General features: G+C 44.5%; 1 protein-coding gene across 2 annotated transcripts in view; it reads right to left on the reverse strand.

The window, feature by feature from the left end:
• Positions 1-12,500, reverse strand: part of ablim2 (actin binding LIM protein family, member 2) — a 66,914-nt gene that overhangs the window by 38,358 nt on the left and 16,056 nt on the right. For both annotated transcript variants that reach the window (XM_062517218.1, XM_062517217.1), the window contains exon 3: positions 661-844. In XM_062517218.1, coding sequence (XP_062373202.1) covers positions 661-844 — 184 coding nt within the window. The remainder of the gene's footprint in view (positions 1-660; positions 845-12,500) is intronic.

The following is a 12,500-nucleotide window of genomic DNA, read 5'->3' on the forward strand; positions in this document are numbered from 1 at the left end:
ACTCACAGGCCACTTATTTACAGAGCGGTCTAGGGTTTCCTGCCCACTGAATGGAAACTGTGTATTTCTGCGTGGCTCTTTGTGCGTGTGTGTGTGTGTGTGTGTGTGTGTGAGAGAGAGAGAGAGAGAAAGAAACAGAAAGTGAAGGAGAAAAGGAACAAGTGAGTATAAGTGCACGTCTCTTAGCATGTTTAGATGCTTAATTGCGTAAATATGTATCATTGCTCACTCATTTGAGGTTCATGTGTGTATTGCCATGGTCTTTCTTGCCTTGTGTGGGCCTGTGTGTGTGCACGAATGCATGTGTGTAGGTGTGCGCTGACCGTGTGTGTGAAGACGTTGAGAGTGTGTGTGTGAGTGTGTGTGTGTGTATGCATAGCGCCTCACTTGCACTGGATGCAGACTGTGTGTGTGTGTGTGTGTATGCATAGCGCCTCACTTGCACTGGATGCAGACTGTGTGTGTGTGTGTGTGCATAGCACCTCACTTGCACTGGATGCAGACTGTGTGTGTGTGTGTGTGCATAGCACCTCACTTGCACTGGGCGCAGACTGTGTGTGTGTGTGTGTGTGTGTGTGTGTGTGTGTGTGTGTGTGTGTGTGTGTGTGTGTGTGTGTGTGTGTGTGTGTGTGTGCGTGCGTGCGTGCGTAGCGCCCTCACTTGCACTGGGCGCAGACGAAGCAGCGTGGGTGGTAGGTCTTGCCGAGCGCCGACACCACCTCGCCCTCGATGAACTCCTCGCAGCTGAAGCAGCGCGTCCCGTACATGCGCTGGTAGTCCAGCGTGCAGATGTAGTCGCCCTGCCGCACGAAGAAGCCCCCCTGGGCCAGGTCACAGCCACAGACTGGAGCGAGGGATGAGAGGGAGAGAGAGAGAGAGAGAGATTGTTGTTATTATTCATATTAATGTATAATAATTTGATGTAATTACTGCTTTGACAATATTTGTAACACTTACGGTCATGCCAATAAATTGAATTGAATTGCCATTGAGTTGAATTGAATTGAATTGAAATTGAAAATTGAGAGAGAGAGAGAGAAAGAAAGAGAGAGAGAGGGGAGATGGAGAGGGGGAGGAAGGAAGGGGAGGAGGAGAGGATAGGAGAGAGATCAGGAGGATAAGAAGCAAGGGAGAGCTGAGAAAGAGGGAGAAGGAAGAGAGGGTTGGGACCAGAAAGGAAGAGAGGGATAAATTAAATTGATAACGGGAAATGGAAGGAATAAAAGATAGAAAAATTATACAGAGAGACAGAAAAAAAGAAAGAAAGAGAGAGAGAAAGAAAGAAAGTGGGTCATTACTGAAAGAGGTACAGTACATTCAATTCATTGGATAAATCAATGTTCATTGTGTAATAATCAACACTTAGGAACTGAGGGAAGTTTCTGGAAAGAACTGATTACGGAAAGATCTGTGTGCATTACCACATCTTTTGTTACGGCCAGTAATACTTTAGCTGTGTGTGTGTGTGTGTGTGTGTGTGTGTGTGTGTGTGTGTGTGTGTGTGTGTGTGTGTGTGTGTGTGTGTGTGTGTGTGTGTGTGTGTCTGTGTGTGTGTGTGTCTGTGTGTGTGTGTGTGTGTGTGTGTGTGTGTGTGTGTGTGTGTGTGTGTGTGTGTGTGTATCAAGGCCAGGATCTGTCCCAGGTCAGGTGCACACAGAGACCCAGACAGAGAAAGCAGCAACTGAAAGACCTGAGGAGGCTGGTGTGAGGGGGGTGTTGACAACACTCTAAAAGGACCCCCAACCCCCCACCCAAACACACACACACACACACACACACACACACACACACACACACAGCCCTCCCTCAGTCTACTCTCTTTTCCACGGAAACAGGAGTCACGGCAACAACACAATACACATGACATCATTCGCTGGCACCACCTACGGGAACATGGTCAATTTCCATCACTTTCACATGAAACCAAACAAGCTCCCTTACGCAACAAGTGACCGTCCGTCCAGCCTTTCCCTCTATCTGCCTTTCCATCCCTTCACCTTTCCTCCTTTCCTCTCCACTCCTCCCTCCTTCCCTTCTATCTGCCTTTCCATCCCTTCACCTTTCCTCCTTTCCTCTCCTCCCTCCTTTCCTTCTATCTGCCTTTCCATCCCTTCACCTCTCCTCCTTTCCTCTCCTTCCCTCATTCCTTGCTTACTCAACTTGCTCTCTCTTTCCCCTCTTGTCCCCCATATCAAATCCAGCCCAGTACAGTAAAAAAGGTTAATTTATTAACATTGCTGCTCTCTGATAAATGCCAGCTTGGCTGAAAATGCGTGTTTAAGTAGCCAAATAAAAGTGTTTATATGCATCATTTTTGAGTGCCTCGGACCGCTCTTCTTCTTATTAATAAACAGGTTGAACTCTGACTTGAACTCCTTGTCATTAAGCAATAATTATTAAGTAAGCACAAGAACGTCTGCAAGGCGTCTGGAAGATGTGTTCGAAAGGTCTGCTGGACAGCTGTAAGATGTATTCTAGAGAGTGTTTGCTCATCTGGCAGACGTATCTGATACGTCTTGCTAAGATCTTCAAGCAGCGTTTAGCAGCCGTATCCCAGATGCTCATCAATATGTCATAATAGGACATCCATCTCCCTAACGTCTTACAAAGATTTTATAAAGGTATTAAATATGATAAAGATCTAGAACTATGACACACATTCTCAGTGAGATGCCGCCGCTGTTTGTAAGATCAAAATAAGACGTTCTAAATGGAACGCGATGTAATTAAGCTGTTCAGGCCTTTTCCAGGCGTCTTGGAGACGTATTTGTCTCTATTTGTGCTGACTATAACTTATTATTATCCATATCTAATGTTGCAATGCTCTGCTATGCACTATAAATACTAAGCCCTGGGTGTCCTGCTGGGGCCTCCATGCCCTCCACCCAAACATGGAGACAGAGCAGCATGAGGCAAAGAGAGAGAGATTAATTAAGTCATTAAGCAATAATATAACTTATTAAGATCCATGTATAATTTGCTATGCACTATAAATACTAATATAACTTATTATCATCCATATATACTCTCCGATGCATTATAAATACTAATGTAACTTATTATTGCCCAAATATACTCTGCGAATATACTCTCACTATAAATACTTTATTATTATTATATAAATACTATGCTATGTGTAACACTTGTGTCACTGCAAGTGCTATAATTAATTAATAAATAAGAAAGAAGTAGTAATGTTGTTACTGGACCAGTATTAGGCTACTAGGTTCGATGAGTGGTGTGTTGCATAAGAGAAAGAGACATGAGACATGTAAGTTTGTATAAATAAGCCGGCAGTTTACTGAATGAAGAAGAAATACTAAGTAGGTCAGTAGTGGAATAAAAATGTTTCAATAAACAATCAATATGTCAATAAATATACAGTACAAGATATTTCAATAAATGGATCAATAAATATTCACAGTGCAGTATGTGCTTTCAATTTAATCTAGTTTAACCACTTACTTAAATGGATTTAAATAAAAATTAAAATTAAAATATGAGTTTGTTCTAGTTATGTTTTGAGACCGGTCTGTTATAAATAGTTTGTCTTAGGAACAGTTGCTTTAGCTATTTTCCAACTATTTGTTGTTTATCTGTTTCTTGTTTCTTTTGAGTTAACTCTTCTTTCTTTAGGGGAACAGGTAAGTATTTGTAATGTCTAGTTAGTGTGATTATTTCACTTTATAGAATCTAACTTTTTCTTTACAGGTCAAGGGTAAGTATTTAAATATTTCTTTTGTTTGTTCTTTTGCTTAACTATTGTTACTGTTGTTATTCTGTTTCACTTTGACAGGAAAACATAAAAGAAAACTTAAAACACATTAAACCAGTTAACATTCATACATTCACCCATTCACACATCACAAGTTTATATATTCTATTCAAAGGCCTTAAATATCTGTGTTGCAACACTTTAACTAATTCAGTTCAGAGGATCCATTCAATTCAATTCGTTCAGAGTTCAGTCCATATCCAGTGTGGTTCCAGTATGAGTAGGCTATATCTCCAGTGTGAGTATACTAAAGCTCCAGTATGTGATTAACGTGAGTTGAGATCAAACCGTGCGTTGTTTCAGTTCAGTTCTTTCAGTTAGATTTCCGTGGGTAGGCTCGCCATCTAGTGTCTCGCAAAACGCGCTGAGGAGGTCCGATCTGTTGTCGAGCTGTCCAGAGTCATCCGGGGTTGGGTAAAAAACCTGGCCTGTATAACAGGCCATAAACAATATAAAATAAATAACTTTCTCTCAACAGCGAAAACTGTATTGTATTTTACATGGGGGTAGCTGCTAACGTCCCTCTTGCTACTGACTGTGTTGTCAAGGTAACGTAAAATGAATGTCCTTAGCCGCTACTTAAGATTAAATATAAAATATCAAAGAATATGGAATAAGTACAAGTACATTTAGCTTCTTTTAACATTCGTATTCAAAAGCTAGTGAAAACACCTTGGGTACTTATGTTTTGATGGGTGTAAACATAGGCGTTTACCCCGCTAGCTTATTACACTGTACCACATTCATTCAATTCGATATACACAATAAACATGAAAAACAAAGTGAAAACTCACCAAAACCGTCTTCAAACACACTCATCAAAACCACCACTACGATGTTATTAGGGTTGGACGTTGATGAGCTATATAACAGATGTTAAATTGTATATTTTCAGAGTTTTAATTCAGATGTCAAAGTTTCGTGTCTATCGCTTGATTTTCTGTTAGCGTCTGCCGTTAATGTTTAGAACTAGCTCGTGAATAGCTGGAACATTTCTTAAAGGGGCAGTGACGTTCAATTAAAGGGATGGTTCAAACACCATTAGGAGCATTGAATTTGTACAAAAACTATTTTTATACCCTGTGTGTTTTGATAAATAACTTTATGTGTTATTTATATATTTGTTTCTATTTATTCATATAAATATTTGTATTATTTATTACAATATGATAATTTATAGTTCTTATTTGAACTGGGGGTTACATCTGCACAAAGCTAGCTCTGTGTTCTGGAGCTGGAAGAGCACTGTGGTGCATGCTGATAGCATGAGACCTGACTGACCACTGATATCTAAACCTGCTGCTTCACAGTCCTGCCCTTCCCCTTGCATAAGAGTAGGCCTCCAAAACATGACCACGTGCAGCACTCAAACTCAAACACACACACACACACACACACACACACACACACACACACACACACACACACACACACACACGTACAGACACATTCCCATGTGTAGTACACCAGGTCTCAGGCCCAATAAAATCCAAACAATAAGCAGGGAATGTTGTTCAGGATGTGGGGGGACATATTTTCCGTGGTCCACTAGCCCCTCATTGGCTGAGGCCAGCGACGGCTAACGCTGATCAGGTTAGCCTTTTCCAGGAACATTACGCCACAATGCCTGTGCCCTGTCCAAAATATGATAACACTTCCGCTTCATGCAGTGCACGTTTACACACACACACACACACACACACACACACACACACACACACACACACACACACACACACACACACACACACACACACACACACACGCTTGCACATACACTCACGTACTGTTCGCAAGGCACACACACACACACACACACACACACACACACACATGCACAGGATGGAGTCCCTCCTTGTTGACAGCATTTTTGCGTTTGTTGACCATCTACATTGGAATGTTAATCATATTTACACAGGTAGAGATTATCGCTAGTGGACACCAGCCCATCAAACACAACAACCCCACCCCACCCCACCCCACCGCACCGCACCGCACCGCACACCGGGCGGCTGTTGTTCCAGGTCACTGATAGGGCCGAGGGCTGATTTATGGTGAGTTCCTCTGCTGTGTAAATGAAGACCCCTGTGAAGAACGGCCGCATCTGGTGGTTAGATTAAAACAGCAACGAGTGCCATGATTGCTTAACACGGGGGATCAGATTTGCACCTAAATACATTTCCAGGCCATCCTTCTGAATGCCACATATTGTGATCAGCCCGCTGTCATCTTAGACAGATGGCTACATGGTTGGATGGATGGATGGATGGATGGATGGACAGATGGTTGCAACTGATAGACAGATGGATGGATGGATGGATGGATGGATGAGTGGGTGAAGATGAGTGAGAGGTATATAGCAAGAGAGGAGAGAAGAGATGTGATTTGAGGCTTGCAAATCTCAGCCATGCTGCCTCCTAACCTTGCATAATCATACCCTCTCACACACACACACACAAACACACACACACACGCACACACGCACACACACACACACACACTTAATGTTAGTGGACATTGCCTGATGCCACGGTGAGTCTCTAGCTCTCAGCAAGCTTGGCTTTCACTGGACAGATAAATTTAAACCAGTAGCAAGGCAGGTACAGCTGCCAAGTAGAGAGTAGAGAGCCACTCCTGTCAACAACACGCACATGCAGAGCCAAGAGGAGAGGAGATGGGAAGAAAGGAGGGGTGAAGGAGAAGAGAAGAGAAGAGGAGACGGGGAGCAACAGGACAGGAGGGCACAGAGAGGAAAGGAGAGGAGAGGAGAGGAGAGGGGGAGGAGAGGAGAGGAGAGGAGAGGGAGAGGAGAGGAGAGGGGGGAGGAGAGGAGAGGAGACATCCGATGACTAGACAAGAGCTGAGCTGTCGAGACAAGAAAACAAAACGAAGGACTTTGACCATACAGCGAGCAAATGTACCAACAGCAGTGGCTGTCTGGAGACTGTAGTGCGCTGTATAGTAGTGGTAACATTCATGGGGCCAGTGTGGTATGTGGACATTTACCTGAGACATTAGTACACCTGTCTGAAACACGGGAGGCAGGCCTCAGGCCCTCAGGCTCTTTAAATGGCTCACGAGTATATGTGTGACTCACACGCAGACAGCACCATGCAAATGACTGGCCGGCCTGTGGGAGAATGTGTGAAGAGGTGACAGGGACGCGTCAGGGAGGGAGTGGTGTTCTGTTTGTGTACAGAGAGGAGGAGAAGAAGGATGGGAGGAATGAGTGGAATCGGAAGGAGGGAGGGGATGAAAGAGATACTAATGATCGGTCACCGCTTTCTCAGCACACGTAGGTGTGGTCCGGAATACTTGGTTGAAAATGTCACACGGTTTGAGAGTCACCGTGCTAACATTAGCAGGACAACACAAAACATGTGATCAAGATTGTTTTTGTTTTTTTTTCATCGGTCACCGACCAGTAAATTATGGCGCACTAATTTAAGGGTCTATATAAATTGTTATCCTCATTGGTCAGTTTCTGGGTCAAAGGTCAGCCATTTTCCCAGCATTCCTGCCGACGTGGCAGGGAGACGCGGTGTCTGTGCCCGCACATACCCTGGCACGGCGAGGGCCGAGGGTTTCAGTTACAGTGTCCCCACATTACGGCATACCAATCTAAATGCCCTCCACCACCACCACCCCCGTAATGGGGCCCTGGCAGTCCACACATACACAGAGTAAACACACTCACACTCCCCTACACACGCACACACATGCTCACAAACTATCACTCTCCCTAATACATACAGCACATACACAAACACACACACACGCACATGCTCACAAACTATCACTCTCCATTTTACATACATGCACACACACACACGCACACAGACACACACATGCTCACAAACTCACTCTCCCTTATACACACATACACACACACACACTCACACACACACATGCTCACAAACTATCACTCTCCCATATACACACATACACACACACACACACACACACACACACACACACACACACACATGCTCACAAACTATCACTCTCCCTTATACACACATACACACACACACACACAAATGCAAACACATACAAATAGTCAAATCTCTCTCTTCTCTCTCTCTTCTCTTCTCTCTCTCTCCCTCCCTCTCTCCCTCTCTTTGACTCTTGCCGCTCTGTCTCCATGTTAGAGTGGAGGGCATGGAGGCCCCAGCAGGGCACCCAGGGCTTTTGGGTAATGTAATCTATAGTGGCCCATAGTGCTTCATCACATGACCAGGCTATGTGTTAACGAGAGAGGGCCGAAGCTCATATAACAGAGAGTCCCTGGACACTATAGTGACCACATCAGGGAGGCCCTCGGCTAACACTTTTTACTGAGACCATCTGCTGAGACGGGTTTACCACTGCTGGGTTAAAACCACTTGCAGTATCAAATAATACATTTACCATGAGTCATCAAAAACAATGTCAAACGGCCTAATAGGCAAATCATGAGTCGGCAAAAAAAAATCTCCATTCTAATCAGCATGAAGTTCCCCCGAGGAAGAGTCGAGGGGGGGTCCCCATAACATGGAAACTAAAGCTGCTCTCAAAGGAAGCTGAACATCTTGTGTTATGAAGTTTTTCAGTAAACAACTCACACTTTGCTTATGAGACGACAGCCCAACAACCTCTGAACGTGTCCAGGGCACTGACAAGAGTCATCTGGTCCAATGGCAAAGCAAGAGGCCAAGTGAGCACAGCAGTGCCAAGCTCATCATGGCTCATCTACTCAACACTCCTCCTCCTCCTCTGGCTCTCTTTAGAGAGGGACACAGTAGTCAGTGTGCTGGTGTTTGCTGGGGCTTTTGGGGTGAAATGAGATCAAGAGACACGGATGAATAAACCAGCACCTCTCTGATGGCATCCCCATCGTCTCGTCTCTCTCTCTCTCTCTCTCTCTCTCTCTCTCTCTCTCTCTCCTCTCTCTCTCACTGCCACTCTATGCAGAGTTGGCATAGTTTCCAGGGAGCCCTGCCGAGACAGGTCACCTTCAGACCACAAACACACACACACAGACACACACACACACACACACACACAGACACACACACACGTCTCTCCCTCTTCACCTAATGATGCCACACAAAGGATGTGTGCACTGTTGCTGACAGAGCCTCCTCATGCAAACCGTGTACAGTAGAGAAGAGTACAGTGGAGGGAGCAGACACAGAACATGGTTTATTCTGCGCTGCTAAGGTCTCCATATTCAGACTTTTGAACATGACAAGCCTCTTCACGATAAGAAATGATAAAGGTCCGCACACGGATAGAAGCTCCCAAACGTTTCTTTAGCACAACGTTTCGGACCAAGGTCTTTCAGTGTGCGGACCTTGATCATTTATTTTCCCTTCTTGTTGGTCCAGCACCTGTACTACTGAGATGTGTGCGCATTCTCTTGTTTTTGAAGCCTCTTCATGATGACAGCTGTTTGATCTCTGACCATTTCGATAAAAAGAATGTTGTGGACAACCCTTCTGTAACAAACTTTCAGAGGGACATACAGTATGGCCTTACTTTGTGAGAGGAGTTTCAAGCATTTTTACTTGCTTACATTTCTTTTTATAATAGATGTTTCATGCGTTCTCAATGCCAGCTATTCAGATACAAGCATTTGATAGAACCGCATGAGCTCTAGATGCTGTTTATGAAGCAATCTCTAAATGATACAGTGATGAGAGATCATGATGGTATATCTTTGAGATAAGATCCAATCTTATTCTCATGTGTCTTCATAAACAACTGATATTATCACTCAACAATTCCAGACATATACGCACACACAGTTATTAACTGGAAGGTTAAATCTGAGGTCATATGCCTGCTATGTCTACTGTCGGTAACATCTATAGGATACAACTCAACACGCATCAATCAAGATCTGGAATCTAGACATTACACACATACAGTACATCACCTCTATTACTGCTTGAATGCTACCACATTGGTGTCTGTACAGTGAATATATTATAGACTGACTTAGCCTATTATAGATGACTGTCTGAAGTTCATTTGTTGAGTGCTGTTGGAGAACAGAAGCCCAACCCCTTTTGGCATTAACGTCTATCTATCGTCTTTTCGTCTGTGCTGGGCTGATAATCCCGAGTTCACTCAACCTAATGAGGAATTTTCCAGCACTTTTCTCCCTCATCCCCCTCCTCATATTAACCCCGTCCCCCATACACACACACACGCACGCACACATGCACGCACACACACACACACACACACACACAAACTATCACTCTCCCTTACAGTATACATACACACACACACACACACACACACACAGACACACACACACACACACTATCACTCTCCCTTGCAGTACACACACACACACACACAAACTATCACTCTCCCTTACAGTATACATACACACACACACACACACACACACACACACACACACACACACACACACACACACACACACACACACACACTATCACTCTCCCTTGCAGTACACACACACACACACACAAACTATCACTCTCCCTTACAGTATACATACACACACACACACACACACACACACACACACACACACACACACACACACACACTCCCTCCAGTGGCGGGGCCTCTTCCTCCAAACGAAGTGGAGTGAAATCCTATCAGAATGAGCTCTAATTTGGGTGATGACCTTTCGCAGGGTTGCACCCCTCTCAACGCTAATGCCTCGTATGTCATTGCTGGATCAAGGACGCGTCTCCTTTCCGCTGCTTTCCAGGGGCCGCCGGGCCTTTGTTTCCCCAGCCAAGGTTAGCCAAGGTCGTGCACTGGACTCGAGTTGAATGCTCTTCCTTCAGAGTCTCGCGCATTGTTTACTGCACAATGGCGCCTCTTTTCTGACAAGTGCAAGGTCAGCAACTCACCTGCTCCCACTGGGACTAACCAGTAAACTGCAAACTCACATTCTGAGTGTGTGTGTGTGTGTGCGTGAGTGTGTGTGTGTGTGTGTGTGTGTGTGTGTGTGTGTGTGTGTGTGTGTGTGTGTGTGTGTGTGTGTGTGTGTGTGTGTGTGTGTGTGTGTGTGTGTGAGTGTGTGTGTGTGTGTGTGTGTGTGTGTGTGTGTGTGTGTGTGTGTGTGTGTGTGTGTGTGTGTGCATGTATGCGTGTTTGTGTGTGTGCGAGAGAGAGAGAGTACATGCGTGTGTGTAAAAACCCCTATCCATCAACATGTTTTTTTGCCAAACCCAAGCGAGTGACAGAAGCTACTCCAGCCACTCAAAAGGCACTCAGAGGCATGCAGCGCATACAGTATGTGACCCTGTAAAGCAACAGCCCTTTAACCCATGCGTCCCTGATCTGACATGAACGCAGCCTCCTCCTCTCAACACGCTTGGGCAACCCATCAGCGCAATAACTCATCTATGGAATGCGGATAGATCTCAGAGCTAACTTATGTCTGATAACGTCCCACAATGTGACTATTGTTGCAATCACACCTGCTGTGCTGTGCACGTTACCTTATGTAAACATTCACACATGCTGATCATGTCAGACAAGTCATGTCAAGATACTTTCCAAAAACGAGGATTTTGAAAGTGTAATTCAGATTGATAAAGAACAAACAGTTGGATTTTGTTACTTGGTTGAAGGTCAACTTTAGTCAGACTCAGAACCCTTCTCTAGAAAGTATACTAATTTGGGCTTTGAGTGAGTATACAGTACTTTCTCAAATGAAGTTTCTTTTTGCCAAGAGGGGTACTGACTGACTAGTGTTATGTCATGTGTTCAAAAAAAAGGCAGAACAGCTGTCACTTTCCAAATACCACTAAAGGAACACAAAATCAAGGCAATCAGAGGGGCCGGCCAGAGGAAATATAATCAGGCTATTAGCTAATTGGCATCCGCACCACTCTGCCTCTCCCACAGATGACTGGGCCCATTCACTGCGGGGAGCGACCCGGGACACAATTCCTATTCTGTTGGATTGCAAAACACTGCAAGGCTTGGGTTGTTGCTAGTTTGGACAGCGAGACAGGACTGGCTTGGTGCTCTTGGAACGACTCCCCTGGCTGTATTTCAACTCATCTAGCAGGGAAAACGGTGATGGACTTGTTAGCCCGGCCTAACCTGGACGACAAAGCCAAACGCCAATCTTCTCCTGACAGAATGAAATGCTTATTCAATACGCCCAGCAGAAGATGAAAGCTCTCAGTACCACCTCAAGGACAACTCAAGAAGGCATGAAATTATTCAATTTAAGACATATTTCATTTCCCACATTCCTTTGCATCAACACACATGGACATGAGGGCGTGGACATTTCTGAGTTGCATTTTCATGAATCCATCTCGAATTGTATAATCCGATTACAGTTCCGCAAGCTGTCAGGGAATAAGTGCTTCACTTCAGTTTAGAGAAGCTTCAAACCATTTAAGGACAGAGAGTAAAATTTCACTACAAAAAACAAAACCACAAAACTGCTTAAATGCGAGTTGTAGCGTCTCTTTTTCTACTGAAACACCTGAGAACAGGTGAGAAATTCTGCAATTCTCATGTACAGTATCAGCACCAACCAAGGCCCTCAAGCCTTGCTTTCCAAAGTGATTAAAAATTCACTCTAAGGCAAGTCACTTTACCTCTCCACTGCCTCTGTTTACGGGTCTGCTCTTTGCTTCATCATAATTTAGAGAAGATGGATGGAGAAAGGGAGGAACAGAGACAATCGGAAAAGAGATAGAGGGACCTCATGAATTATTGTTATGAGTTG

Source organism: Sardina pilchardus, chromosome 16 (genome assembly GCF_963854185.1).
Source record: "Sardina pilchardus chromosome 16, fSarPil1.1, whole genome shotgun sequence".
NCBI classification, from domain to species: domain Eukaryota; kingdom Metazoa; phylum Chordata; class Actinopteri; order Clupeiformes; family Clupeidae; genus Sardina; species Sardina pilchardus.